We start from the raw sequence: 27,071 nt of genomic DNA, 5'->3' as shown, positions 1-27,071 counted from the left end.
AAACAATTTATTAATATCCTTGAATAGAGATTTTGAAATACTTTATACAATATTTATAAATAATATTCATTAACAAAATTTATTATATTCCTCAACTAAAAAATTAAATTTATAATATCAAACTTATTAATCAGTCAAATAAATTTAAAAATATAAAAATTTTAAATAACCAATTAAACTTAATTAAATATTTGATAACATTTAAACGAACTAAAATTTAATTAATTTCGATAATTTAATGAATTATGTTGTCAAAGTTTCAAAATATCCAAATCACATAGATAAATTTTAAAATTATCAAATCACGCATCCATATTGATTTTGTCCTTCTGCTCGTTCGCATTCACTCGCCAAATCGATTGCTACAGGATATGTTTATGTGACCATAATTTTAATCAATTATTATAGTGTAGTAATAGATTAAAAAGTCATCTATGATTAAAAATTCACTGCTCTTAATACAGTATATCAAATTGATGTTTAAGGGCATGGATATATTCAGGAGCACTGCCCGAGCACATAGGACCTAGTTCCATATATTTTCGAACTCTTTAGGTCCATCAATTAAACAAAATCAACTAATAAACCTTAGTTATTAAAAAAATCAAAAAATGTATATCTTTATAAAGAAAAGAATTTAAGGATCTCAATTGTAATATTGATTAGTCAATATTATTTATAATATTATTTATATGATTTCTCATGCTTGATTCGTGTTCAAAAAATCGATGTTTTCAATATTATGTATCACATTGATATTTGAGGGCATGTATACATTCAAAAGCACTGTCCAAGCATATAGGTTCTTGTTCTATATCATTCCAAGATCTCTAAATTCGTTAATCACTTTTTGGATGAAATCGGCTAATGGAGCTTAGCGATTTAAAAAATTAAAAAAATTATATCTTTAGAAAGAGAGGAACCCAAGGATCTCAATTGTGGTGTCAATCAGTGAGTATTATCATTGTATCAAATTTATAATGAGTTTTCGACATTATTTCTTATGTCTAATTCGTGTTCAAAAAAGTGTTGCTCTCAATTGAGGAGAAAATTTTTAAACACAAATCGAGCATGAAAAATGATGTCGAAAGTTCATTATAAATGATACGACGATGATACTCACTGATCGACATCACAATTGAGATCCTTGGACTCTCCTCTTTGGGAAGATATATATTTTTTTAATTTTTTTAATAGGTAAGGTCCATCAGTCAATTTCGTCCAAAAGTGGTTGACAGACCTAGAGACCTCAGAGTGATATGGAATAAGGATATATGTTCTCGAGCAGTGCTCCTAAATGTATTCATGCTCTCAAATACTAATGTAATACATGGTATTAAGAGCAATAATTTTTTGAATATGAATCGAGCATGAGAAATGATGTTAGAAGCTCATTATAAATGATATAAAGATGAACTCACTAATCGACACCACAATTGAGATCATTGAACTCTTTTTTTATGAAGATATAATTTTTTGATTTTTTGAATGGCTAAGGCCCATTAAAGCAATTTCATTCTAACAGTGGTTGACAAATCTAGAGAGCTCAGAATGACATTGAACAAGGACTTATATGCTCGAGCAGTACTCTTGAATGTATTCATGCCCTCAAATACTAATACGATAAACAATATTAAGAGCATTGATTTTTTAAACATAAATCAAGCATGAGAAATAATATCGGAAGCTCATTATAAATAATATTGCAATGATACTCATTGATCGACACCACAATTGAGATCCTTAGGCTCTTCCATATAAATATTTTGATTTTTTGAATGGTTAAAGTCCATTAGTAAGTTTCTGAGGCCGGACAGACGAGTCAGTTTGATTCAAAACTAGTTAATGGACTTAGAAAGCTCGGAACGACATGGAACCAAGTCCTATGTGCTCGGCCAGTACTCCTGAATATATTCATATACTCAAACACCAATGCAATATATCATATTAAGAGCAACGAATTTTTGAACATAAATCGGGCATGAGAAATAATGTTAGAAGTTCATTATAAATAATACGACGATGATACTCAATAATTGAGACCATAATTGAGATCATTATATTCCCTTCTTTCTAAAGATATAAATATTTTTATTTTTTGAACAACTAAGGTCCATTAGTTGATTTCATCCAAAAGTGACTTATGAACTTAGAGAGTTCAGAATGACATGAAACCATGTCCTATATGCTCGGTCAGTGCTTTTGAATATATCCATACACTCAAACACCAATGTGATACATCGTATTATGAGTAGTGAATTTTTGAACACAAATCAGACATGAAAAATGATATCGAAAACTCATTATAAATAATTATTGATGACAATGATATTCCTCTCTTTTGAAGATATTGATCGACACTACAATTGAGATCATTGGATTCCCTTATTTTTGAAGATATATATTTTTTGATTTTTTGAATGACTAAGGTCTATCATTTCGTTCAAAAGTAGTTGATTGAACTAGAGAGCTCAAAATAACATGGAATCATTTCCTATGTGCTCGACATTGCTCCTGAATATATCCATACACAAAAACACAAAATGTGATACATCGTATTAAGAACAGCGAATTTTTGAACACGAATCAACATGAAAAATGATGTCGAAAACTCATTATAAATAATATGGTATTGATACTCACTGATCAACACCACAATTGAAATCCTTGAACTTCCCTCTCTCTGAAGATATAAAAATTAATTTTTTGAATGGTTAAGATCTATCAATTGGTTTCATCCAAAAGTAGCTAATGGACCAAGAAAATTCAGAATAATATGAAACTATATCCTATATGCTCGAGCAATACTCATGAATGTATCTATGTTCTCAAAAACTAATTCGATACATCATGTTAAGAACATTGAATTTTTTTTCATGATCACATATGTATACTGAATCAATTGCTAACTATAGCAAACAATTTGATAAACGACCGCAAACTACCGGAGGGGCAAAATAGGTATTGAATACGTGATTTGATAATTTTAAAATTTACCTACGTGATTTAGATATTTCAAAATTTTAGCAATATGATTCAGTAAATTGCCAAATTAATTTTATTCTTTTAACTTAAGTTATCCCCTAACAGTCAATGTATAAAGAATCTCTTCTTTATACATCTCAGTCTCACTTTATTATATTTCACTCTTTGACTATTTAATAATCATGTTAAAATGCTTACAATTATTAGTAATTGTTTTAATGTTTATCTCATCTCAACTTGATTGAGATTGTTTATCCTAATTTATAAATTTATTAAAATAGATAAGAATCGAATTTTATTAAAGCTAAGATAGTATTCCTTCCATAAAAATTAATTATAATTTCTCGCATTACGTAGTCGAACTGTTGGATTGTTCATCGTAGAGATGCATACGGCTCGGAGAATCATTCAGTATAACATGATTCGATTCTCTGGAGGATCTCTCTCTCTCTCTCAATGTGGATTGGCTACTGATTCATCGGCGTGCACAATGCAACAGGTTGACTCTTTACAAATTTGTAAAAAAGCGTTGACAAAGAACGGAGTGGCGTGCATTTTGGCGCTCGGTCGTCCTCCTCCTCAGTCCTCCCTCTTCCCCATCGCCGTTTGCCAACCCACGGCCGAAGACAGAGTCAATGCCATCCGATAAAAAAAAAAGGACAGATTTTTTTTCTTCAGCTACAGCTTGCAATCGCATCGTTGCCTTCGTGTAGCTCTCGCCTTCCCATCAGCGAGGTCTTCTTAAGCTGCTCGATCTCCCATTAGCCCTTTTTCTCTTCTCTAACTGCCGAATTGTTGGTCTCGCCGCAGCCCATTCCCAGGTAATGCTTCTTTCCCCCATTTCATGCAAAAAATGTGATCTTTGAGAAGAAAGTCGATTCCCTTGTGGTGATTGTGAAGGGCTTCTGCAATGCCATTGGACTGTTTTTCATGTCGAGGCAAATCTAAGTTTTTAAGCTATATCAACAATCTATGATGCTCAAAGGAACCCCACATACAATGTTGTGCGTTTGCAAGTGTGTACGAATTGATTAGCAACAGTTGGAGACTTGCAGGATCCATTTAGTATTTCTTGAGTTCTGGACATTTTTCATTACGGCTCGCATTGGATTTGAGTTCTTGTTTCAACAAAATTGACGATGAAGAATCAAATAGACATAGCATAGTTATATCTTGCCATTACTAGAAAGATTCAAAATATATTCCATCTGTAGCTCATACATCTTTCCCTGATAATTTGTTGTTGTTTAAACTGTTATTGAGTTGCACATTTCAGGTGCTTGTTGAAGCATACGCCCTGGCACCTTTCGCATGACCACTTTACTCTGCCTTCTGCTATCTTGAATCAGGTTGAACTTGCAAGCACCAAAAATGTGCGAAGTCATGTCAGGACCGCTGAACCAGCTTCACAAACATGGTATACAAAAGACGAGATATGGCGTGTTTCATCTGTTTGTATATTTTCCTCATCCAATTTTGTTTGTTATTATCAGCAAAAGCATTAGAGCAGTTCAGGATGCAACCATGCAGCCAATGGATTTGCCTGGAAATTTCTGAATGAATTTTCTTTTCAGTTACCTACAAGATCATTTTAATTTCATATATGAAAGCATCTCCTTGTTCTTGAATAGTAGTAGTTTGATTCCTATCATGAGAATATGGCAGTTGCAATAACAATTGCAAGGCATGTGGTCAACCCCAAACTGTAGTAAATTTTAGTTTAAGGTTAGTGTAGAGGAATTTTGTTATCTCGATATACCACCCTAGGATTTGAGATACTTTTAAGTTAGAAATATAAGCAATGGTCGATTTAGAAATCTCATATCAAATCAGGAAGCTTGGTGCCTTCTGTTAGGGACTAACACATTTCAAGATTGTAGATGGCACAAAGAAGTATGAATGCATTACATATCATTCTGTAACTTTTGGAATGATATTTTGGTCTAGTCTATGATTCCTTGGTACACATGCACATAAATATAGAGTCTGTTGGGGCTCTTTACTGAAATACTTAAAATCGTGATAATATCCATTTTCAGGTCTTGATGCGATCTCTGAGGATGATAGGAGAACTAAGATTGAATCGCTAAAGAAGAAGGCACACGATGCTTCCACAAAGTTCAGGTCTTTGTCAAAAAGGCGTAGGAGAAGTGGCAAGGTTATGTCTGTCTCCATTGAGGATGTTCGCGATGCTGAGGAAATGAAGGCTGTTGATGCCTTTCGGCAGATTCTCATTTTGGAAGAGATGCTTCCTTCTAAGCATGATGACTATCATATGATGCTCAGGCTTGTCACTTGCTTAATCTTTATTTTCAAATAACTCCTTTTCTGATTTGTGCCAGTAGCTTGAGAATCAAGCTAGGAATTGTTTCTTTCAAATAACTTCTTTTCAGTTGCTAATCCATCAAGTTTTTATTGTATTTCCTTCATTCTGCCTTGTTAATGCAAAATTCATGTGACTCAGATTTCTCAAGGCCAGGAAATTTGACATTGAGAAAACAAAGCAAATGTGGGCAGATATGCTCAATTGGAGGAAGGAATTTGGAGCTGATACAATTTTAGAGGTAAAAAAAATTGTTTTTTTAGTTGATGAATTTCCTCTTTTCCTGGAGTTATTTCTGTCTACGTTAAAAGGTAAGTTATATGATGGAACATGTGCAACACAGTGTAGCACATTTCTGAGTGATGTAGCTTGCTACAGACTTCCTTCAAAGTCAATTTCATATTAAAAAAAGAAACTTCGTAACCTAAAATCATTAATTTGCAATCAACTATGCTCATCTTACTTTTAGTTTGGTAATCAATTTTCAATTGTTATCTTGATTCTATATACTTATTTTTCTTTGCTACATGTTTATAGTCAGTGGCATTTCAGCATAACACATTCTTCTTCCTCTTTCCATTGTACATTAGGACTTTGAGTTCAAGGAACTTGATCAAGTCTTAGAGTACTATCCACAAGGTCATCATGGCGTAGATAAAGACGGCAGACCTGTCTATATTGAAAGGTTGGGTCAAGTTGATGCCAACAAGCTGATGCAAGTCACAACCATGGATCGATATGTTAAATACCATGTAAAAGAGTTTGAGAGGACTTTTGCTGTCAAGTTTCCGGCTTGTTCAATTGTGGCAAAACGACACATTGACCAGAGCACTACCATCATTGATGTTCAGGGAGTGGTATGCATGAGATGACTTTTCACTACCTTTCAAATATATCATAGTCTTCATCCTTTGTCAATGTTTCATTTTTCTTTCTTCATGTCTCAGATATCTCTTTTGGCTCTAATAATGTAGGGTGTTAAACAATTCAGTAAGGCAGCAAGAGAATTGATAGCATGTCTTCAAAAAATTGATGGTGGCAATTATCCTGAGGTACCTTAAGTATTAAGATACATAATTTCTAATGGATTATTATACTGCTAGAATCTTCAATCTGTAACTATTCGATCTACTTCAGACCTTGTGCCGCATGTTCATCGTCAATGCAGGCCAGGGATTCAGACTGCTTTGGAATACCATAAAGTCCTTCCTAGATCCCAAAACTACTGCCAAAATTCATGTAAGAAATTTTGCCTCTAAATGCAGTCAACCAAACATAAGAACTCAGCAGTCAGCATCCAAAAAAATTTCTCACAGGTTTTAGGAAACCAGTATCAGAGTAAATTGCTAGAAGTAATTGATGCCAGGTATCTTCTTTCATCTGGAGGTTGGGAAGATTCAGGTTCTCTTAATAATTTGCTCATTTCCAACTCCTAACTTCATGGGTTGATTGACAAGTGAATTGCCGGAGTTCCTTGGTGGCACTTGCAACTGTGAAGGTGGATGCCTTCGATCAGATAAAGGTCCATGGAAGGATGTTGAAATCTCGAAGGTGGTTGTTTCCCATCCATTTTTGCTCATACTCTAATTTCTCGCTTGCAACCTTCTGCATGATATTGCATCAAAAGTTTAAAAAGAGAATATTATCCAAATTTTAAGCATCAACACTCTTTGAAAAATTGACAAAGTAGATTGTTCAAAATGGTGCCGAGGAAAAAAAAACCATTTTTGAAGTAGTGTTGTATCCTAAGATGACAATGATATAATCTTTTCCCCTTTTCTACTTTCTCTGTAAATTTTGGTCTTCCTTGGAATTAGTGATACTGAAGTGATTCTTGTTTAATGAAGAAGCATGATTCCTTCTCTCCCGAAGCACACTTAACAGCCGATGATAAGTGTTCTATTTCTCCCAGCCCCTCAAGGAGCACTATTGAGCACCCACAGATGTCACCTGTACGGGAAGTAGACAATACAAAATGTCAGGTAACTTCTAGTCAACCATTACCATTTCATATTCATGATATTTGAATATGCAAAATTTTCAATTGCTAGTTGCTATGATCATCAGCTTTAGCTTAGGTTTAAATCAAGAAATATATCCTTAATGGTTTACCTTTCCTCTTGAAGATAACAAATCAAACTCTTCTATATTTGAGAATAAGAAATCATATAATACAAATAAAAACTATTGTAGTTCTACTGGACTCGATATCATGATAATGGAAATTTGCTACACTAGCATTTAAACATAAGAATTTTGCATTTACAGAGTACTCGTGAAGAATTCCCTGCACCATGTTCATATGGAGGTTTTGATCCATATGTGGACAAGGCTGTGGATGCTAACTGGAGCAAAAAGTTAGACGTCTCTAAAGGTCCATATCATACTTTCAATCTACTGTTACTCCAAAATTTACAATCCACTCGCATTACAGGTTCTTATGATGTCTCTGAAATTTACAAAGGTCCAGATGGATCTAGTAATCGGATTTTATCTGGAGCCATGTCGATTGTCATGGGAATTCTTACCATGGTCCATGTTGGTCAGAATATGACACGGAAGATTGTTGATGCAGACATCGACAACTGTTCTGGCAAAATGCACCAAAGACAGCTACCAGCATCACCTGTCTCAGCAGTTGAATACTCATGTGCATTGAGACGCCTGGGAGAGCTTGAAGAGAAGGTAACTATTCTCAGCAATAAGCCCACTGAGATGCCACCTGAGAAGGAAGAGATGCTAAATGCTGCTGTTAAGCGTGTGGATGCTTTGGAGGTGGAGCTTGCAGCAACAAAGAAGGTATCAACTTGAAGAAGTGTTAAGGAAAGATTTTTTTTTTAGACGGACGATTAAACATATATTCAACATATGTTGATGGCAGTGATGCATATTCAACACAGGATGCTCTTAAATGCTGAGAAACTAACATGAGTTCATATATTTCTCCAAAAGACCTGCCATAAAGAAGAAAAAAATAATGTACTATCTAGTACGCTTAAAAACTTAATTCTATTTATTCAATACTCATTAGTGTTCTTCTTCTAGTAAATTTATTTGGTCAGATTTGCATTATGAAACATAATAGAGAATAAGCATTTGCTGCTTTGGCATGAGAGATTTTTTTATAGATAAGTGAAACTTGTATGTGAATCTAGTGAGCCCTAATAATCATCAAGGCAGGTATTGTGTAGTGAGGCTCTATTTATGGCATGTTTGTCATTATTTTCTAGATGAGTGACCTTCCCCCAATTTGTGTAGTCATTGTAGATCCAAAGATTATGAGTTCTATACTGGCTATTATGTTTAAAAATGGCTCCTAACCTAGAATAAAAGATGCAATTATCTAATGCTTCTAGTTTATGGTGTTTTTCAGGCTCTTGAGGATACTCTAGAGAAGGAGAAGGAGCTTCTTGCTTATGTTGATAAGAAAAAGAAGAAAAAGAAGTTTGTAAGTGTGACTATTTTTTTCCCTTTCGATCTTATTTAAGGACAGTGGGAGATTCTATTTCAGGTAGTATGAAAAAACAAACAAACAGCAAAGTCCTAAACAAAGAAGTTTCTGAAACAAAAGGGGGAAATAAACACAAAGAAGATGCCAATTAAAGCTAATATGAATTGAGCCAACAGAAGATGTAATATTTTGGAAAAATTCTAATTTTAAAACTTCTGGTTTATTCTGAGAGCTTATGGATGCAAAAGTACCCTTAGTTTCGAGTGCATATCTTATTTAAGGACAAAGCCAGGATTGTGAAGCTACTCTAGAAACATCACTCTTTATCTCCCTCTCTTGATCTTTTACTTCTGTTTCTCTCAATTGCAGAATCCATTTTTCTGGAAGTAAGGAAAAAACTCTGCTCTACTGAAACAAAGCATGAATCTGGAATTAGCAAGTTGTCGCCATAAACGATCGAGTGACTAAAGCATGAATCTGGAATTAGCAAGTTGTCACCATAAACAACCGAGTGTACTTTAAGTGTCACTTATGTTTGCGAGACTGATCCAAAGTTTGAGTTGAGTATCTAAGTCATGACCTTTACTCTAAATCATATTGTATTGTCCTAAACAAGTCTTTTTGTGATGTAAATAATTATAAACTAAATACACTTTTTGCTTCTGTTTTCAATAAATTATCCTTGATGAAGGTTTCATTGTTTCAATGCTCATCCTTATATCCTTGTATTAACATTGAGCATTGTGCAACACTGCGCTGGCATCAAAGAAAGACTTCTTGTAGGATTCGCGCAAAGCACAAAGCCCACATTCTTGAAGTCGAACTAATAGGATCACTAGAAGGATAAAGTGTTACCTGTCAGAAAGGGTTTAAGAATATTTACATGGAACAATGGTGTGTACTAAAGCAATGGGGAAAATGAACAGATTGGCTTCCAGAGAGATTGGTGAGTCTTATTTTCATCATTGTGGATGGAGAAAGAACTCAATTTTTCTTTGAGTTAGCATTCTTACTATGCCAGCACAGCATATTTAATGGTTTTTTATAATGCGTCTTTAGCCTTTACTAGTTAAGTAAAGAAGTATTACCTCTATTATGGTGCCTCTTTTATTTGATTTTCAAGCAAGTTCATAGCATCTGTTCAAATTTTTTCTTTCTTGATTTAGTTATGTTTTGGTCGAATAAATCAGTCGTATACCATGTCAAACAGAAGCTATCAGTTATCACTTGATGTTCAAATTGTAAGTATGCCTGCCTCCAACTCTTTTTCTTCGTTTGAAGTTCTTGAACAAAAGAATACTGGTGAATCACTTATTCGATTATAGAAGCAACTGTAGAAATATTTAACCTGAGATGTAAAATCTACTAGAGAAAGGATAGTTGAAACAATGCCCAAATGGTATCAAAAGACCCGAGAACCTTGCACTTGCTGTTAAAATTAAACGATCCAAAAAGTTACCCATAGATGGCCACTTCCTGATAAAATTGAACTAATTGTTGAAGATCAAATAAAAAAATATTAGCAACCTAAAATGCTCAGCCTGAAAAGCATGGTTTCTCCCAACCCAACCCTTTTTGTCCTTTTTAACTAAAAAGGCAGACAGACATACGGACAGAAAAAAGAATGTTCGCTATTTTTCAACCATTGGAGAGAAAAGGGAACAGTATCAGACCGATCCCAAACAAACAGGTGCAGTAAAGTAAGAGAAAGCTGCAGAAAGGAGCCAGAACCTAACAGGTGGTAACAGTCGCGGAGCCTGATTTTCAATTGCAAATTCAATAAATGGGCAGCCAGTGCACTTCAGTAATTCCGTCGTCCATTGATTTTCCACAATCGATTTTATAATCATATATGAAAAAGTAAATCAAAAAATTACAATTAACCACGATGGAAGATTCGATCATTGCTCACTCTGTTTTAATGGGGCGAATTCAATAATTTTAAAAAAATTAATATAATAAAAATTATAGATTAACTTTTGTATGTTTTTATAATAATACTTTTAACTTTTTTATATTTTAAAAATATTAAATAATAATAATTATCAAATGTATCAAATAGATCTCGTTGAATATATGGTATCATAAAATTATTTACCATATCGTCCCTTTTAGTAAGCTCATTAGTCCCAATAACCTTAGAGAATTGATTGCTATTTCGCATATCAAAAATAAAATTATCAAGTTTATATTCAAGATGCATTAACTCTATTGAAGAAAAATCAGTGGGATAAAATTGAACAAACTGAAATAATTTTTTTTTCATAAACAAAGAATAAATTTAATGGATCAAGACAAATTATACATAATAATAAATTTATGTTCACCTTGTTAAAGTGACGATTCAACTCTTGAAATTACAAATCTATCACTTTATAAATCGTTTCAACACGTCTAAAATCCAAAAAGCTAAATTTAGAATTTAAAGAGTTGAGAATGAACTTAAATTTAAAATTTTCAATTTTAGCCCTTGGTTCTAGTTGAAACAACGATCCATCTATCCTTAGAGCTATTTCCTTCAACACTTATTCAATAACACAACATAACTCAATTAATCAACTAAAGTTCAAATTTTTTTATCATAAATGCTCAAAAATCGAATCAATCGAAAAGTGAACTGGAATTTCACTTTCACTCACTACACATCACAACCTTCGAAATTACACTTTAGGTACTGAAACTAGTCTAAGCTTCTTCAAACCACAATTTTCGACAACAAGAACCCATGGTGATGACAAGAAATGTGTCACACAACTCTAATGAGAGAAGATGATCGACGAACTAGTTCCACGTCGTGATATTTCATCGCAAAATGGTGCTAATGGATAATTTATGTTGAGGACTTTTCAAATATATGAATAATTTCAAATTTTCAATGACGAATGATGGTGAATCAGCCGCTCAAAATGAAAATAAAGATTTGAGACTATTTTAGGAAAGAAACGGAGAGAATGAATAAAAATCAAAAAGGTAATTTGGAAAGCTACAGTTGGCCACGACAGAGAAGGGCATTGTTTCGGCTTCGCTGAGATTTGACCCTTCCACTTCAACAACTCTGCTCCATCGTCACCAACTCAACTATGCCCTGGGAGCTGCAGTCACACCCTTCCGTTTCATGTGGCTATGCCACTAGATGGTAAAAACTTGACTAAGTAGCTAACCAATCACACAAATCCTAGAGAATCATAAGGCGTCCAAATCGCCCACTCACTATCCTTCCCTATTCGAAGCGTTTATGTGTCCAACGCTCAAATAGGCATAGGTCGAGCTGGGGACAGCTAATTCAATTTGTGTGTCGCATTTGATTAGAGTTGTCAAACGGGTTAACCAATAGTAGGGCAAGCCAACCCACTAGAGACCCTGTCATATAGCGGGGCGAAGGTGGGGTGGCCGACCCACTAACTTGACGGATTGGAAAATCTCTAATTCAATCCAATTCAACACGGATTGTGGGTTAGATGGACTAATCCATGGGTCTGTCAAAAAATATAAAAATATTAAAAATTTTAAGTTTAGATTGTAATTTAAAATAGTCAAGTTAAAATTTTTAAATTTGAATTGTAGTGTAAACGAGTCATGTCCATAATTCAATGAGTTTTCTATTTTAATTTTAAAGAAAAAAAATTTCTCAATTCGTGGGTCAACCCAAATTCGCCACTGGCTGACCTATGCGGGTCGCGGGCCAAGCTGTTGATCTATCTAAATCCACCTTAAAATGGATTGATAAAATTTTAATGGAAGTTGTTTAAATTATTTGACGGGGCGGACCAACCCGACTGATTCGACCCATAAATATTAATAAATTCAATATGTATATATTTAAATTTATTTATTTAATTTAATAAGTTATTCAACATTATTTATCTAATTTAGTATTTTCATTTTTAATGGTTCATAATGTGATATCTGAATCCCAAGCCTCTTCTAAGAGACCACCTTCAAATGCTCCTTTGAGCGAATCCTCAGTCACTGATCTTACTTTTTTTTGGGAGAGAGAGATGGCCGCCGGCATTGATGCTCTCACTCATTTTGGTCGCTTCTACATTGATGCAAATGGCTTCTTCTGAGGGATTGCTGATATCCCCCTCGGCGGCCACGGAGGCGGAGGGCGAGGAGCCGGCGACGCCGCGGGCAAGGCAATGGAAGGTGGAGTTAGCGCGCTTCTTCAATTTTCCCCGGTCCGCGCCTCCGGCCGGTCTCCGGTCCCTCCCGAAGATCAAGAGATGCTCCAATGGAACATGGATCTCCTCGAAGTCCTTAGCCACTCTCCTTGTACACAAGCCAAATCTGCACTCCGCTCCGCTCCTCTCCCTCACCGTTCCAGCATTAGCATGCGCTCTTGTTCGTCTTCTATTTTCTTCGTCTTGCATTGATGTCTAGGGTTATGATTTCATTGTTAACTTTTTCTTTTATTGTCATTTATTTGCTATTTACCTTTACCACAGAAACTGCACTTTTTTTGTCTAAAATTGTAGCTGACTTAATTCTCTGTTCTCCGAGCTTCGAGTCTTGTCTTTGCTAATGCATGAAAAGCATTGCTATAGTAAACTGACAGCAATTTTCTCCTCAGGAGGAACACTGTGTTTCAAATCTCAACTTCTCATGGCCGCAAGTGTCATGCGTTCCTCAATGCCCAGTTAGAAGCAGCAGGGTGGTCTTTGCAAGTTACATGGATTCATTCATCCAGGCAAGTTTAATCGTTTTTTTCCCCGCTCTTATAAATTTTTTTCTGTCAAAAAAGAAACAAAAATCTAATGGAGTTCCGAAATCGGTTGTTCTCAATGTATAGAATTTGTTTTTGTAATGTCTACATATCTTAATGGTATGCAATTTTCCAGACTGAATTGGTTTGCCTTAGATCTATACTCACCGGAATAAACTTGTTTTCGTTAATGAAGTACCTTCTAGGGTTTGTTATCTTCTTATTTGGATAATTTGAAGTTCCAGTGATGTTAGGTCTTTGCAACCTGTCATTGTTTATGGCATTTCAATGCCCTTACAAAATGTCTTGCTTTAACGTTGAAAAGAAAAATATTTTTTAATCTTGTAAGAAGTATTGCAGCTTCAGAAGTTTGCTATGCGGTTCTCAACATGTTCTGATGCAGAATCCTTCCTTGATTTTGTGAAGGTGCTCATTCTTCTTTTCTTATTAAATAAGTTCTGGTGAAAGCACAATCCTCTATATCTTGATTTGTTTTAGATATTCGCCTGTATCAAGTATATTTATAACTGTAGCAGATTATTTATATTTTATTTTATTTTTCTCGAAGGAGATGGTGGATGATGCTCCTCATGAATGTGAAATTTCATCTCAATCTGAAGTAGTTTCCTCAGCTGGCCTTAATTCTAGGTATGGATATTCAGTGTAGAAGATTTTTTTTCCCCCTTCCTTTTATTCTATTAATGGTGTAGAAGATTTACAAATGATAATGAATCCCTTTGCATGGCGAATTAAGTATCGAAGAGCCTACGCCAATGAATGATGGAGGAATTCGAGGTTCTGATGACAACAAAGAGCCGGAGTTATCACAGCATTCAATGCTCTTTAGCAGTGCTCCATCGATTTCTTCTGAGCTTCCACACAGCTTTACGGAGTTTCTAACCAATTGCTTGAGCGGTACTGAAAAAGGTTGTGTAGGTTTAACTATTCTGAAATCTTGTTCCAAGTTCCAACAAAGACTAATGAAGGTTGTATTTCCTTTGATTAACAGTTATAGATCAAACAGTTCGTATAGGTGAACCTGATCCTGGATCTCATGCTCAGGTACATTTCACTAAGTTCTTGAACTCCATTAGTATGTCCTCGAAGCAGGAAATCAATTCTGATTGATGTCATGGTGCAGGAGCACCTGGTGAATCCTTTACTACAAGGTACTTGAGTCTCAAAGTATCGTGTTGGATGAATGAACTCATTCTATTTTCAAATTGTTTTTCATTTCATTTTGTCCGACTCGTAGCTGCACCTGAGCAGCTTGAATCGATGGAAGTAGGTGACATTACAACCAGCATTGAGGTACATGTCTCTAACTTGTTACTGTTTGTTAATTTGTTTTGCCCTCTCATACCTTTTCACACGTTGGTGCTAGCTTCGCAGTGCATGTCAGATGCTACTTTTCATGGTAAGCCATTTTCATCTACCCATTCTGAGCCCTTTTTACATGCTCTGCTAGAAACTAAAATGTTGTCAATTTCAGCGAGAAGATTTCACATAAAGTTGTTTTACTATCCTTTGTGCTCTCTAATGTTAGGTTGTGTCATGTCAGATCTGATGAATCAATAAGCAGTAATTCCATTTGATTTTATTTTTATTGTTATGTTCGGCATAAACAGATATTCTCTCCGAGCTGGAGAAGGCTATCTATGAGTCGGGCGGTGACCTAGCACTGGAGGTGACTGACCCCTCTTTGGATGATCCAGGCTCTTTTAGTTCAAAAGGTCAGATAAAGTAGTGCAAAGATCCATCTAATAGGCTGCATGCTATGAGATGAAAACTGCAGTTTTGATGCTTGGCAACCACAACTGGTTCTAATCATACAATCAATCTGCTATTACAGAAACAATTTGTTTGTCATTCCCTTAGAACTCTGAAAAAGAATAAACCAATGGAATGGGCATTTTGTATGTATGAAACTGCTATTCTGAGTAGGGAATAGCAGTTAGCACATCCCTACCAATATAATAGTAGTTAAGCTTCCCTTTATGTGATTTTAGATGTCAAGAGGGGATAGACATTAGTTTTTTTCCTGACAAACAAAGTGAATGAGAATGAAGGCATTGATTGTTTATTGGAATAGAAATGACATTTCAACTCTATCAATTCCATATGTGTGTTAATTAGTTGAAAAAGATACATTCACCAGCAAGAACTATTGTCTAACATGAAAACAAGTTCAGTCAATAAAAAACATTCTCCAGAAAGAATTTTGGCCGAACCTGGAACAGATATCCTTGCTCTACGTGGCCCCTATTAAACTAACTTGACAAGGTCAACAATTATCAGAAAGCCAGAGGTCGAAAAGAATTAAAAGGAAGAAATATACATATTCTTTGCAGAAGCTATAACTGTGAAATTATTGCTTTATCATTTACATCCATAGCTCAGCCCACAGTTGATATATTTGTTGCCTGCTCGACAAGTTTATGTGAAGGATTATCGGAGGAGTTTGACGAGTTTTACCTGCTCCTCAGACTTGTAGACGAACTGTCGTATAAATGTATCTGTTCTTCAATTTATAATTAGCGCTGACTGAAAAGTGAGATACAAGTTTTATACTTAGGGAACAGGAATTGATCGATCATGTCATGTACATATGCATATGAAGTGAATGAGCAAGATAGATATAGTGAGTCTTGCGTTACCGAATTGAGAAGCCCCATGACAGCAGCTCGTGTGAATTTCCTCGCAAAGAGAAAGCACTTCGATGGCATTCCCTGGCTTCTGCACCACTCCCTCCTGTACTCGGTCTCGTAGTATATATTATCTATGCCCTGCACTTCGAAGACATTTGAGATATGATACCTAATCAAGGCATGCTGATCATCCCAAGATTTATGTACCAAAATCCTTTGGTTTTGGTTTAATCATTTACTAATGATCAAATTCCAACGTTTCTATAGTTCAAGCCTATCACTAATGGATGTGTGATTATCAAATCTTTGAGCCACTGAACATCATTATTGCAGTGAAGTTCGTATTATCTTACAAGCCCAATTGTTTGCTTTGCTACAAAGGGCCTTAACCCCTGTGCTCGTATATATATGATCAAATCAATAATAAAAACCAAATATACTAGTACTTGAATATCACATACCTTTATCTCATTGATAAGCTTGGGTGTAGCATCTGAAAGCTTGTATGTGACAGGATGCCATCCTCGCCTTTGACGATCTTTGGAAGATGAAAGATCCCATAATGTATGTGTCAATGATCTCCGCGTAATTTCACCTTCAAGGCCCTTTTGCTGGATAGTGAAATTGGACTATTAATGGCTTCAATGATATGAAAAACATGAGACTACAATACACATCATAGAACTGTTAATCTATGGTCACAAGCCTCAGAAAATAGAAATACAAAAGACAATCACGAAGTAGTTTGTATGGGCCAAGTAGCATATTTTTCTTAATAAGATCTCATGGCCAGTGAAACAGAACACAAAACAAATAAGAATTGTTTATGAATAATTGTCATATAAATGTGGGAAAGAAACAGAAGTGCCTACGGAAGCATGTCAGCTAACAGCACATTTAAGACTAGGAAATACCTTTCCATGACTACCACAATCAAATCAAAGTGACGCCTGTTACCTTGTTGCAAGGAAGCATGCTTTTCTCGGTATGGCCTCATGGCCTTGCCAACCCACTGCTATGGAAGCTTAGCTAAAGTGCTTAAAGGGAGCTAAGAAATGTTTGTCGCCCTTTTTTATGCTAGTACTAGAAGAATAGAAAATCGTACATGCAATAATCCAGTGTTTCCATACTTTTACAATTAACATAGTGCAAAAGCAGCATACTGCATATATCCTGATTGTGCAACATATTGTGGGAATGTTTTAGGACAACCTAAATTCAAGTCATCTATGTGATCAAGTTGGTGCGTTGGCAACTTACAGGTTGACATTATTTTAAATTCAGTCACAGTAATATTGCAATAAAAAATTATGATAAGAAATATGTTGTTACACCATTCAAGTAAACAGCATAATTGAGACCGCATCCTCAAATGAAAATGCAGATATCTTTGTGGCCATTAAATGCAGATAAAATTACATGTTATAAAATAATTTATTTCTTTTTAAACCTTCATATCTGCACTTTTACATACCGAAAATGCATCCAATATTGAATCAAATAGTAGCACAAGGGTGCCAATCTCCTAACAGTAAATCCAATAATTTAGCCTTAAATGAACAAGAAGTGTGTCTATAAACAAACACAGAGTCTTACTGCAATCAGTGTCTGAACATAATGCTCATCTGGTATACAATTGTGCTCCTTGGATGGATCTACAGGCTGCAAAAGAATGATTAAGTTAGCTACGTCAAACTAGCTCATGTTTATCAACTGTTGGACTCAAAAAATAGAAATTAAGTGCTTATATTAGACAAAAGCTTGCACAACAGTTCAAATCAATTTTTTTTATGGACTGAGGACAATCAAGATTATTTGCTCAGATTAGACAAACAGATCTTCATAACCAAATTTATATCTTGCCCAAAGCACATGCAATCCATAACCAAGAGCAAGTTCATAAGCCATAACAATCAACAATAGAAGACCTCTTGACCTAACCCTTCATCTTCCTTATTTCCTCATCTCTTATGGAAGACAAAGGGGACTAAGGAATTCTGATGATCTTATTTCGTTAGACAACTCCCTAAAGACGACCACAATCATGCTCATCAATGTGTGAGCCATGAAGCTTTCTGATATTCATCATGAAACTTTAATTGTTGTTGCATCTGAATTTCCTTTTTGACATTGAAATATAGATGTTTATCATATGCACCCAAATGATATCTAAAAAGGCTCTTTAAAACCTTTTGCACGGCTAATTAGTTCACTTGATTGGCATTGTTAATTACAGTGCAGCCTGTTGCTTCTGATAGTACAAACTGTGAAACCAATCTTCCCAACTTTTGTCAGTGGCATAAACTGAGACTCGTTTATCAAATAATCATAATCCCATTTGATGATGACAAGACTAATTGTAAAAAATATCTAAATTGTCATGAGAACTATCAAGTACACACTATTGAGTTATATGTCTCATCAATCTTTATCTGAACAAGTTGTGTAATAACATTTAGAAATATATTTAAAAACTCACCTAGAAGCAGATTTACCTTATATAGACTTATGGCAGCCAGGAAAATAGACAATCAATCTCAAAGTTGGAGATAGCTAACTCTTTACTGGTAATGGTAGACCAAAGATGGTGGATAGCCCCCCCCCACATTTGCCCCAGGCTGCTGTTAGTCTCGTGATTTTGGAGCAATGCAAATTGTCACTCCATTGAGGAAGAAAGGAAGACTTGGGAAGGGACTCAAATAAGGGGAAATGATGCATAACCACATGCAAGAATTCTTTGTTAACTCTTGAAAAATCTTGTAATCTCACAACCAAAGAACTGGAATAAAAAAAACTTCCTATAAACTTTTGACAACCACCTAAATATTGAAGACATCTATTCGAGACAGAGCAGAGATCAAATAGGTCAAAGTTGGTGACAGAAAGTCCTTTTTACCTACCTTCAAATTTGAGACGAGCACACAGTAGAGCAAATTGAGAATGCAAGTGCTTTCAAGGAATCATTTTTTCCTCTATTGCAAGGACATTTTCATCTTCATTCTAGATCAAAACCTGGAAAAGTTATCTTAATCAACCAAGAAACTCTTATGCATCTGGAGTATGTGTTCTCTATCAGGGAGATCAAGTTAGCAGTCATTCAATAGGGAAGGACAAATCTATAGGCCCTAATAAATTCGCCTATGAGTTTTATCACAATTTCTGGGACCTGTTGAAACATAATTTCCTACATATTCTCGAAGAATTCTACAAAGGTACCTTAAGACTGGCAGAGCATGAAGAAAGGATTGAGAAGTATAATAAAGGTTTTGGCAACAATATTGTTCACAATGTCCTGATAACAATATTGTTCAAGCCATACCATTTGCATGAGTATATATTCAAAAACTCAGCTTGTGCCATTAATTTCAAAAAAAAAAAAATTGACATGCACCTTTCTCTGGAAAGATTGAGAAGTGGTAGGGTTTCATTGCAAAATGACAAAGCTGGTAGATTTTCTCCAGCAGGCTTGATGCGTAGCTGGTATAGATCTGGGAAGGAGTCAGTATAACCTATACCAACCAGGTCAAAGCTATAGTTCAAAGAATATTTTCATTAACTGAGAGGAGTCATAATCAAAGCTATGGAAAGGAATCATAGTTTATTCATCACAAAGAAGCCGTAGTCTCATTGTGGTTTAGGAGTAAATACCAGAAGTAGGTAGACATACTGAAAATACTACAAGGTGCTACTTATGCGATTCTTCTTTCATTTAACGACAGGAAGATAAGCAGGTAAGATTTCACATCAAAAAAGGACAGAAGAATTTAGGCTCCATTCATCAAAAAGTATAAGGCTTTAAAAAATATGATATTCTGTTGGTGACATTGATCGACCAGATTACATACTCCCTTTGATCAATTGGGAAGTCAAGATGTACGCAATTAGCAAGTTATAATGAGGTCAGTCTATTCCTCACTGATTCTGCAATTGATCTGCTATACTATTAGGGGTGTAAATGAATCGAGCCTGTTTGTGAACTTTTCGAACCAGCTCGAAAAATATTTGATTCGTATTCGAAATTATCGAATTTGAGACGAACTCAAACATGTTTGATAATTTTTTCAAACCAAATTCGAATCCATAATATTTTGTTTGATTGTTCACGAGCCGTTCGCGAGCTGAACTCAAATCGAACTCTAGTTATTTTTACATAATTTTAATTTAAATATGCTCAAATTAATATTCAAATAATTCAAATTGAACTTGAATTTAAGTCATTTTGAACTATAGTTTGATTCTACTCGAATCAAGATTCGAACCGAACTCGAGCTCAAATTTTATTTCAAACCGAACTCGAGCCAAAATTATTTGTATTTTCGAGCTTCGAATCGAATTTGAATATCACATATATTTTTCGAGCTTGAACTCAAATATCAATATTTTCATATTATTCGATTTGTTTGCACCCCTATATACTGTGCTACTATGGAATGTTGAAACCTTAGAAAAATATGCAGCATAGAAATATGCTACATGCCTCAACTTTTCATGATTAGATCTCTCAAAAATACTCAAACAAAACAAAGAAGTATGTTTATAATTAAAACTGAGTGGGAAGAACTACTTACAAAAGGATGATCCCTCCAAAACTCTGGTAAAGACTTCCTCTAGAAACAGTTACAAAGGCACTCGTCAGATAAATATAAATGTTTATTAAACAAAAAATAAATATCATGAGATCACATACTATGAAATAAAGGAAAAAACACGACTTTTGCCTCTTTGGTATCAAAGTCCATCTATCTAGCTGGCCATTGGTACTTAAATCAAACAATAGCCAAAAACTAAAATGTAGTCCAACCTGTTGCAGGAGGAAGTGACCTAAAAAAGTTCATCTGAAAAGGAGACACTAGTGGTCTAGGATGCAAAATATTAAACAATGTGGGAGACCTTCAAAGATGGTGCCTTGACCAAAAGATCATAAAATCAATAAAATCAGTTTGAATGTTTTATCATGCAGAGTTGATCAATTTATTAACAGTGAAGAATCATCAGTATTTTCAACTTCAGATTACTAAAGCCTGTCACTTATTCTTTAAGATACAAGGCATTGTGTGTGTGTGTGTGTGTGTGGGGGTGGGGGTGGGGGTGGGGGTGGGGGCAAAAAAGATTTATATGACCACAGAGACACTCTAACCAAGTTGAATGATGAACTTAGTAGAATAGGCAATCATACCCTGCAATGCCTTTCGAATTCTGTTAAGACTGCATCATCATTGATCATAACTCGAGCATGTTTTCTTGTTAACACTACCCACTAAAAAAGCCACAAAACATCATGTTAGTATCGTGCAGAGTACAGACATGAAATACCACCAAATTCAGAAATCTCAGTCAGTACCTGAGATCCTTTCCTCCAATTGTAGACAGGAATAACCGGGTTCATTCTTGGATTATAACGACCCTCTTTGGTATCAGCAAAACTGCTTCCAGTATTGTATAATCAGATACTATTAGAATCTTGTGGCCATTACAAAGATATATTCTGCAATTTATAATTGCTAAGTCTCCTCATTTGAAATCTATGTTTCTTTGTAAATGTGAATATGTTTTGCATGTATGTTGGTGGGGAAAGCATAAAAATAAATGCAAATTGATTAAGGATACAATTTTCTGTAATTGATCAAATTGCTTTTGTCTAGCAATTTGAATGTGCTTCAATTAGACATATGTCAACTAAAAGAGAAGCCAAGACAATGCCTTATCATGCAGATCAGAACTTACCCGATAAGGAATTTCGCTACCTTAGAAGCATTATTTACAGCCTCCATTTACTGGGGCTTTGATCGTCAGTGACATGATATTGCTTTTATTATAAAGCATAGAATGGTGCCAGCTGTGGTCATCCAAAGAGGAAGAAGATATTGCAAAGCTGATGTGACCCTTTTTGCCAAAATATTGACATTGCACTTACAGATCTAGAGATGGAAGAGTAATCACCGGGCATCATCTGTTGCAGACAAAAGAGTTCTCACATTGAGGACATGCAAGAAATGACATTAGGGTTTGGAGTTCTAAGGGAGTCAACTGAGATACCTAAGCCACTACCACCTAAGATGAAGCACACGAAAGAAATGTAGAGTTAGCACTTGATACTCATACAAAAGGATTCACTTCCCATGGCGCATTTCTTCTAGCACTCACCAACATGTTAGGGTTCCCAAGAATTCAGTGAAATACACAATTAACTCTACACTTGCTCTTCTCATCTCATTGCTATCAATTCTAAACCTTGACTCATGCAGTTGAAAAAATTGTTGAATCAATTGATGGCAGAAATTGCTCTGCTGGAGGTGTAGGAGCAATGTCCTTGCTGCCCAAGCAAAATTGATGGATTCACTTCAAATCAATTTTATTTCAAAAATGGAGCTTTATGTTGTCCCCTTATGATGCTAATGAGTATAGATTTATGAAGGCCTGTGAACCAACACTATCCCAAACTAGCCAACCACCAATGTTGGACTAAACCAAAATGAAAAATAGGAATTTATTATGTATATATGACACAGAAAGTTAGTTAAGCAAAATGTGTATTGATAAACCCTTTTAACTGTTCAAATTAAAGAGAACAATATTAATGCAAGATTGAGATTGCAGAGACATACAAAAAATGTGAAAATTGTTCATGACAAGCAGGATGCGAGGAATGTTACCTGTCTATGAAGCTAGTTGTCGTAGACATTATGTAATTGTAGATGTAACTGAAGTTATATAATGGAATGCAACTGCCAAGATAAAGAGAAGTATTCATATAAGTCATTGTTCAGACTTGCAGAGGTCAAACAACTACTAGTTGATGGCAGGTGAGAACAGTAAAGATATGTCTAATCAAGTTAATTTTTATTTTGTTTGTGTGTGTGCTGTGTGTGTGTGTGTGCGCGCATGGCAGTGAAAAAAAGTTCAAAAATCATCATGAAAATCTACCAGATATGAACAAACATGGAAAGGATCTTCCTAAAAACTGAAGCAACAGATGTCTCATTTAGAAGAAAAATACACTGACAACATTTAGGGAATAGATACAAGAATTGAATATTTCAAAGATGCACTTATAGTGGAGCTTTGATATTTAGACTCTTCATTTATCCCCTTCGTTTCAAATAGGACACTTTGATACCAATACTCAAAGTGAACTCATGACAGACTAACACCCTTGCCGATAAAGGGCAGCTTGGTGCAAGAAGCTCCCATCAATGTGGGGTCCCAGGGAAGTATTTATTGTACACAGTCTTACTCTGCATTGCAAAATGTTATTTCCACGACTTGAACTGACACCTCTACTGATCATGTATAAAAATTCACAAAATCTGTCTCATACTAGATTCACACCCATGTTGCATGCTCATGATTATGAGTCTGTGTAACATAGTAGTAGAGCATAACATTGGGAGAGTTGGAAAATTCAGTAATGTTTTAAGATACTGTCACTGTTTTTATCAGCACACTATTGCAAGTTCCATTACTAGTGACCTAGCATCGCACAATGGAGGATAAGATAGATGTACCCAACTCAAAATAATTGAGACTGACACAAGATAGATGTACCCAACTCAAAACAATTGAGACTAACCCAACTTCATGACTATTGCACAAATTCAGAGGCTATGCACAAGGTAAAATAAATTGAGGTAAGCAAAGGCATGCTCTTACACATGCTCATAATCCATTGATTAATAACAACAGAATCTTTAACATCTGCCTAGAGACAACTTTTCAACATATTTATATCAACAAAATAACTTTGATATGTCAATAATATAGAACTTTTTGAAGATTAATCCAACACTTTAATGTTAAACATAATGGGAAGAAGAGTTATATAGCTATGCTTACTCATTAATCACTTAACATATGGAGAAATGGAGTTCCATGCATACTAATGACGATGACAACAATAAGACAAGTCCCATCTATCTAGAGTTAGATATATGAATTATCGTCTATTGAATTTTACCATGCTACTAAGATTTTTGAGTTTTGGCACGAATTTACAATGGTTGTCAAGGGCTACCAAAATATCAAGGCCTAGGACCACCATTGAAAAGATCCTCATATGAACGACCTAGAAGACCACAATATAAAATATTAGTTATTGGCAAGATAAAGGAACGTAAGTCAGTGGACCCAGTCCCAAGGTAACAAAATCATAAATAATGATTAAAAATATCAAGAACCACCACCTATCTGGTTTAACATAGTTTGCATAGCATCATAACCAGGAATCATTTTCATTGTTTAAACTTTAATCATCAACAAATAATAAGATCAATCAAAGAAAAAGGCACCTGTCTGACAGAAAAAGAAATCGTTCATTAAAAGAATCCTTGATCGCATTTCTAAGCAAAATACGCTCTGCTTCAATCATGCTAGCCTCTCCCCACTCTACCTGGAAACAAAAGGAGCTTTGAAATAGCAACAATTTATGCAGTTCATTTTTACATATTGACATGAATATAATGCCAATAATAAAGGTTATGCAGTTGAGTAGCACCTAAACAGACGCAACTATGGTAATAAATAAGCACTTTGGCTAAACACCTCACCAAATCAAGATTGCTATTTGCTAATATAGTAATGAACCATCAATAGCAATCTAATGCCAACCACAAAATGATGTTAGTTGTTTCGTGTGTTGTGGAAATGTGGCAGCATATTTCTTGACCCAAGATGAAGAAATGAATGAAGAATATTGAGCATTGAAGTGGTCGATTTCAAGCCACTGTTTACCAACTAATATTGCCTGAATATTTCATCGAAAGTAATGGTCAGACAAGAACCAACACTACCAGCAGACTGATAATTTCATTCATGGCTTCTCAATAGTTGTTGTATGGTCATACCAAATTTCATGGTTGGTCAATCTGGCCTCATGCTTATTGCAATATTTAATCCATTTGAAATTGAGAGACAAACAGGAATCTCAGATTCATCGTCTTGGTATAGGAAAGGCTACGTAAGTATCTAATCTCATGTAGCATGCTATGATAGATAAAAATGGAGTGCAATGACCTTTTAGTTTGAAGCCTATTTCCAAATTCCAAAGAGCAGCAGCCTATGTTTTATGTTAAGATGTCAAACTGAACCATGTAGACTTTGCTTCTAGCAGTGTTACTTAGGGAATAATAGTAGTTTGATGAGTTCGATTACAATCTTTGTCAGTTAGGATGATGATTTAAATGAACATTTAACCATTCAACACTCCAACAAATGTGAAACATACTCTGTGTACTAAGCATATACCTTGATTTCTCTAGTATGATCTCTAATTTAGAGAGAAGGAGAAACTTGATATTATTTTAAGGTGCTTTGTGCAAGATGAAGGCCATCTGAGTTGTGAGCTAAAAACAGTTCATATTATTATTTTTAAGGCTATGGGTATGTGATCAGATGATATCCTAAATTAATATGCAGAATTCTAAGAAGAAAACATGCTTTGACAAGCAATATCATACATGCAGGTGGACATTGCAAAAAACAACAAGCTACATATTCCGGTCATGTTAATGCCAATGCTAATAGAACCGTTCAATCATATTTTAGTTATGACAATATGGTTGTTAATATTGATAGTTTGAATAAATTTGAAGGAACCTCCAATGATGAAGAATAAAAAACCATTAAGGTCAAAATTCGTTTAGACATGACGAGAAGCTGAAACATTCTGTATTATTCACTTTTGTTACAATAAAATCAATATTGGGATCATGACAAAAATTTATGCACGTACAGAAAGAATCCATGATAAGATATGCTAATTCTTCTAACATTTTCATGATTCATGTCTTCTCGATACCTGCAACTTTCATTCCAGTTTTGAGTTATGGTATAAAGAATATGGTACATAAGCAGAATTTCCAATACGGAGATTGATGATCTCAGTATAATCTTTAAATGTACACAGGAGGATAATATGAAAGAACATTTTTCCTTACAAAACAACAAAAATGGTCCGTACAACTGTAGAAGCAAAGAGGATGAAAAATAACCTGTATGCTGTTGTTGACTTGACGGTTATAAAAATAGGCAGATCGTGTGGTGGCCTCGTTGAGTATAAACCCGGGCCTTGAGTGAACAAAGATCGAAAATTTGCCCTCTTTCTCACCCTACAATGACAGAATCTGAGAAAAAAGTGTGCGGCAGAAATAAAATGGAAGGGACGGGGAGGAGCAGAACGAAGTATGAAAAATAATAAATAAAACAAAAAAATACTTGAAAAAACGCATCCCAGACGAACTCCAAGGGAAGCCGATTGCGCGCTATGAATAGAAATGCAATCTTGGGCTTCTGCGCGACGACGACAGGAGCCGCTTCCGCCGCACTATGCTCGAATATTCGGGAGAAGGAGTAATGGTTAAGCATCAGCAAGCAGAAGCAGGAGAACAAGAGGAGCACCATCAGCAGCAGCTTGATTCTCCATCTGCCGCTCCGATGCTGCGGCAAAAAGCTCCTCCGCTTCATCTGTTCCTCTGCGGCCCCCTCTTTGATCTCTCTATCTTCCTTTCCAGATTGCTTCCATAAGAAATCAGAGAACACATGTTCTTGCTTGACCCTTGGAGATGTGCAACTCCCCGTCCGCAGGCAGACGAGATCTGATCTGGGCAGGAGATTTGAGGAACTGCTTCAGCTGCATACCATGGATCGTAAATTTAGGGACGGGCGGCGACGGCGAAGAGAAGGGCGGGCACTGGCACGTGACGACACGTGCAGAGAGTCTTTAGTTTAGTTCGTCTGGTGAGAAGCCACTGTCGCGTTCAGTTGAAGACAGTGTAGCGTAGGAGTAGGAAGAGGATAATAATAAAAGATTAGGGGCAAAAATCAAAAGTGGGTGTGGTACTTTTTAAAAATAAAATAAAATAGCATTCATCATATTTCTTATTTTAAAAATACTTTTATTTTAATAATATTATAAAAACTACGAAATAATTATTACTATAATAATGTTAAATAAATTAGTTCAATTTA

At 35.3% G+C, this 27,071-nt stretch overlaps 3 protein-coding genes across 4 annotated transcripts; 2 read left to right on the top strand and 1 right to left on the bottom strand.

Moving 5' to 3' along the window:
* Positions 1-4,356: 4,356 nt before the first annotated feature.
* LOC141832999 (phosphatidylinositol/phosphatidylcholine transfer protein SFH12-like) lies at positions 4,357-9,149 on the top strand. Its single transcript, XM_074720376.1, has 13 exons — positions 4,357-4,402; positions 5,025-5,271; positions 5,450-5,549; positions 5,899-6,165; positions 6,283-6,360; positions 6,446-6,547; positions 6,625-6,674; positions 6,766-6,859; positions 7,156-7,290; positions 7,577-7,682; positions 7,743-8,107; positions 8,682-8,756; positions 9,129-9,149. Exons 1-13 carry the CDS (start codon positions 4,357-4,359, stop codon positions 9,147-9,149), a joined length of 1,686 nt encoding a protein of 561 aa, XP_074576477.1.
* A 3,663-nt stretch (positions 9,150-12,812) lies between these two features.
* Positions 12,813-15,208, top strand: LOC141833994 (protein POOR HOMOLOGOUS SYNAPSIS 1-like). The gene is made up of 10 exons (XM_074721465.1): positions 12,813-13,094; positions 13,330-13,446; positions 13,822-13,887; positions 14,030-14,109; positions 14,216-14,388; positions 14,471-14,523; positions 14,603-14,630; positions 14,717-14,772; positions 14,854-14,878; positions 15,090-15,208. The coding sequence occupies exons 1-10, from the start codon at positions 12,813-12,815 to the stop codon at positions 15,206-15,208; spliced, it is 999 nt and encodes a 332-aa protein (XP_074577566.1).
* A 362-nt stretch (positions 15,209-15,570) lies between these two features.
* LOC141833225 (glycosyltransferase BC10) lies at positions 15,571-26,821 on the bottom strand. Of its 2 annotated transcripts, XM_074720611.1 has the most exons (11): positions 26,319-26,821; positions 26,096-26,212; positions 24,395-24,495; positions 22,763-22,834; positions 21,451-21,532; positions 21,286-21,366; positions 20,678-20,716; positions 17,706-17,771; positions 16,571-16,720; positions 16,119-16,247; positions 15,571-16,005 (listed from the first exon to the last, which is right to left on the bottom strand). In XM_074720611.1, the coding sequence occupies exons 1-11, from the start codon at positions 26,565-26,567 to the stop codon at positions 15,985-15,987; spliced, it is 1,107 nt and encodes a 368-aa protein (XP_074576712.1). In that variant the 5' UTR covers positions 26,568-26,821; the 3' UTR covers positions 15,571-15,984. The 2 variants fall into 2 exon arrangements, with proteins under 2 accessions (XP_074576712.1, XP_074576713.1); XM_074720612.1 differs by lacking the exon at positions 15,571-16,005 and having other exon boundaries at positions 16,136-16,252.
* Between the last annotated feature and the right edge of the window lie 250 nt (positions 26,822-27,071).

This window comes from Curcuma longa, chromosome 8 (assembly GCF_044706935.1).
Source record: "Curcuma longa cultivar G26 ecotype Majalengka, Jawa Barat chromosome 8, ITB_CL_G26_1.1, whole genome shotgun sequence".
Taxonomy (NCBI): Eukaryota; Viridiplantae; Streptophyta; class Magnoliopsida; order Zingiberales; family Zingiberaceae; genus Curcuma; species Curcuma longa.
The sequence above is the reverse complement of the archived record's forward strand: the minus strand, read 5'-3'. Positions and strand labels throughout refer to the sequence as shown.

Bases quoted from the DNA above. Each gene is read 5' to 3' on its own strand.
- LOC141832999 (XM_074720376.1), top strand. From the start codon at position 4,357: ATGTGCGAAGTCATGTCAGGACCGCTGAACCAGCTTCACAAACATG. The intron at 6,361-6,445 runs GTACCTTAAGTA...GATCTACTTCAG, and splicing joins ATGGTGGCAATTATCCTGAG to ACCTTGTGCCGCATGTTCAT. The intron at 6,548-6,624 runs GTAAGAAATTTT...AATTTCTCACAG, and splicing joins AAACTACTGCCAAAATTCAT to GTTTTAGGAAACCAGTATCA.
- LOC141833994 (XM_074721465.1), top strand. From the start codon at position 12,813: ATGGCTTCTTCTGAGGGATTGCTGATATCCCCCTCGGCGGCCACGGAG. The intron at 13,095-13,329 runs GCTCTTGTTCGT...TTTTCTCCTCAG, and splicing joins CCGTTCCAGCATTAGCATGC to GAGGAACACTGTGTTTCAAA. The intron at 14,879-15,089 runs GTAAGCCATTTT...CGGCATAAACAG, and splicing joins GTCAGATGCTACTTTTCATG to ATATTCTCTCCGAGCTGGAG.
- LOC141833225 (XM_074720611.1), bottom strand. From the start codon at position 26,567: ATGAAGCGGAGGAGCTTTTTGCCGCAGCATCGGAGCGGCAGATGGAGA. The intron at 24,496-26,095 runs GTTATTTTTCAT...TTTTGTTTCCAG, and splicing joins AAGTCAACAACAGCATACAG to GTAGAGTGGGGAGAGGCTAG. The intron at 16,248-16,570 runs GTATGTGATATT...TTCGAAGTGCAG, and splicing joins AGCTTATCAATGAGATAAAG to GGCATAGATAATATATACTA.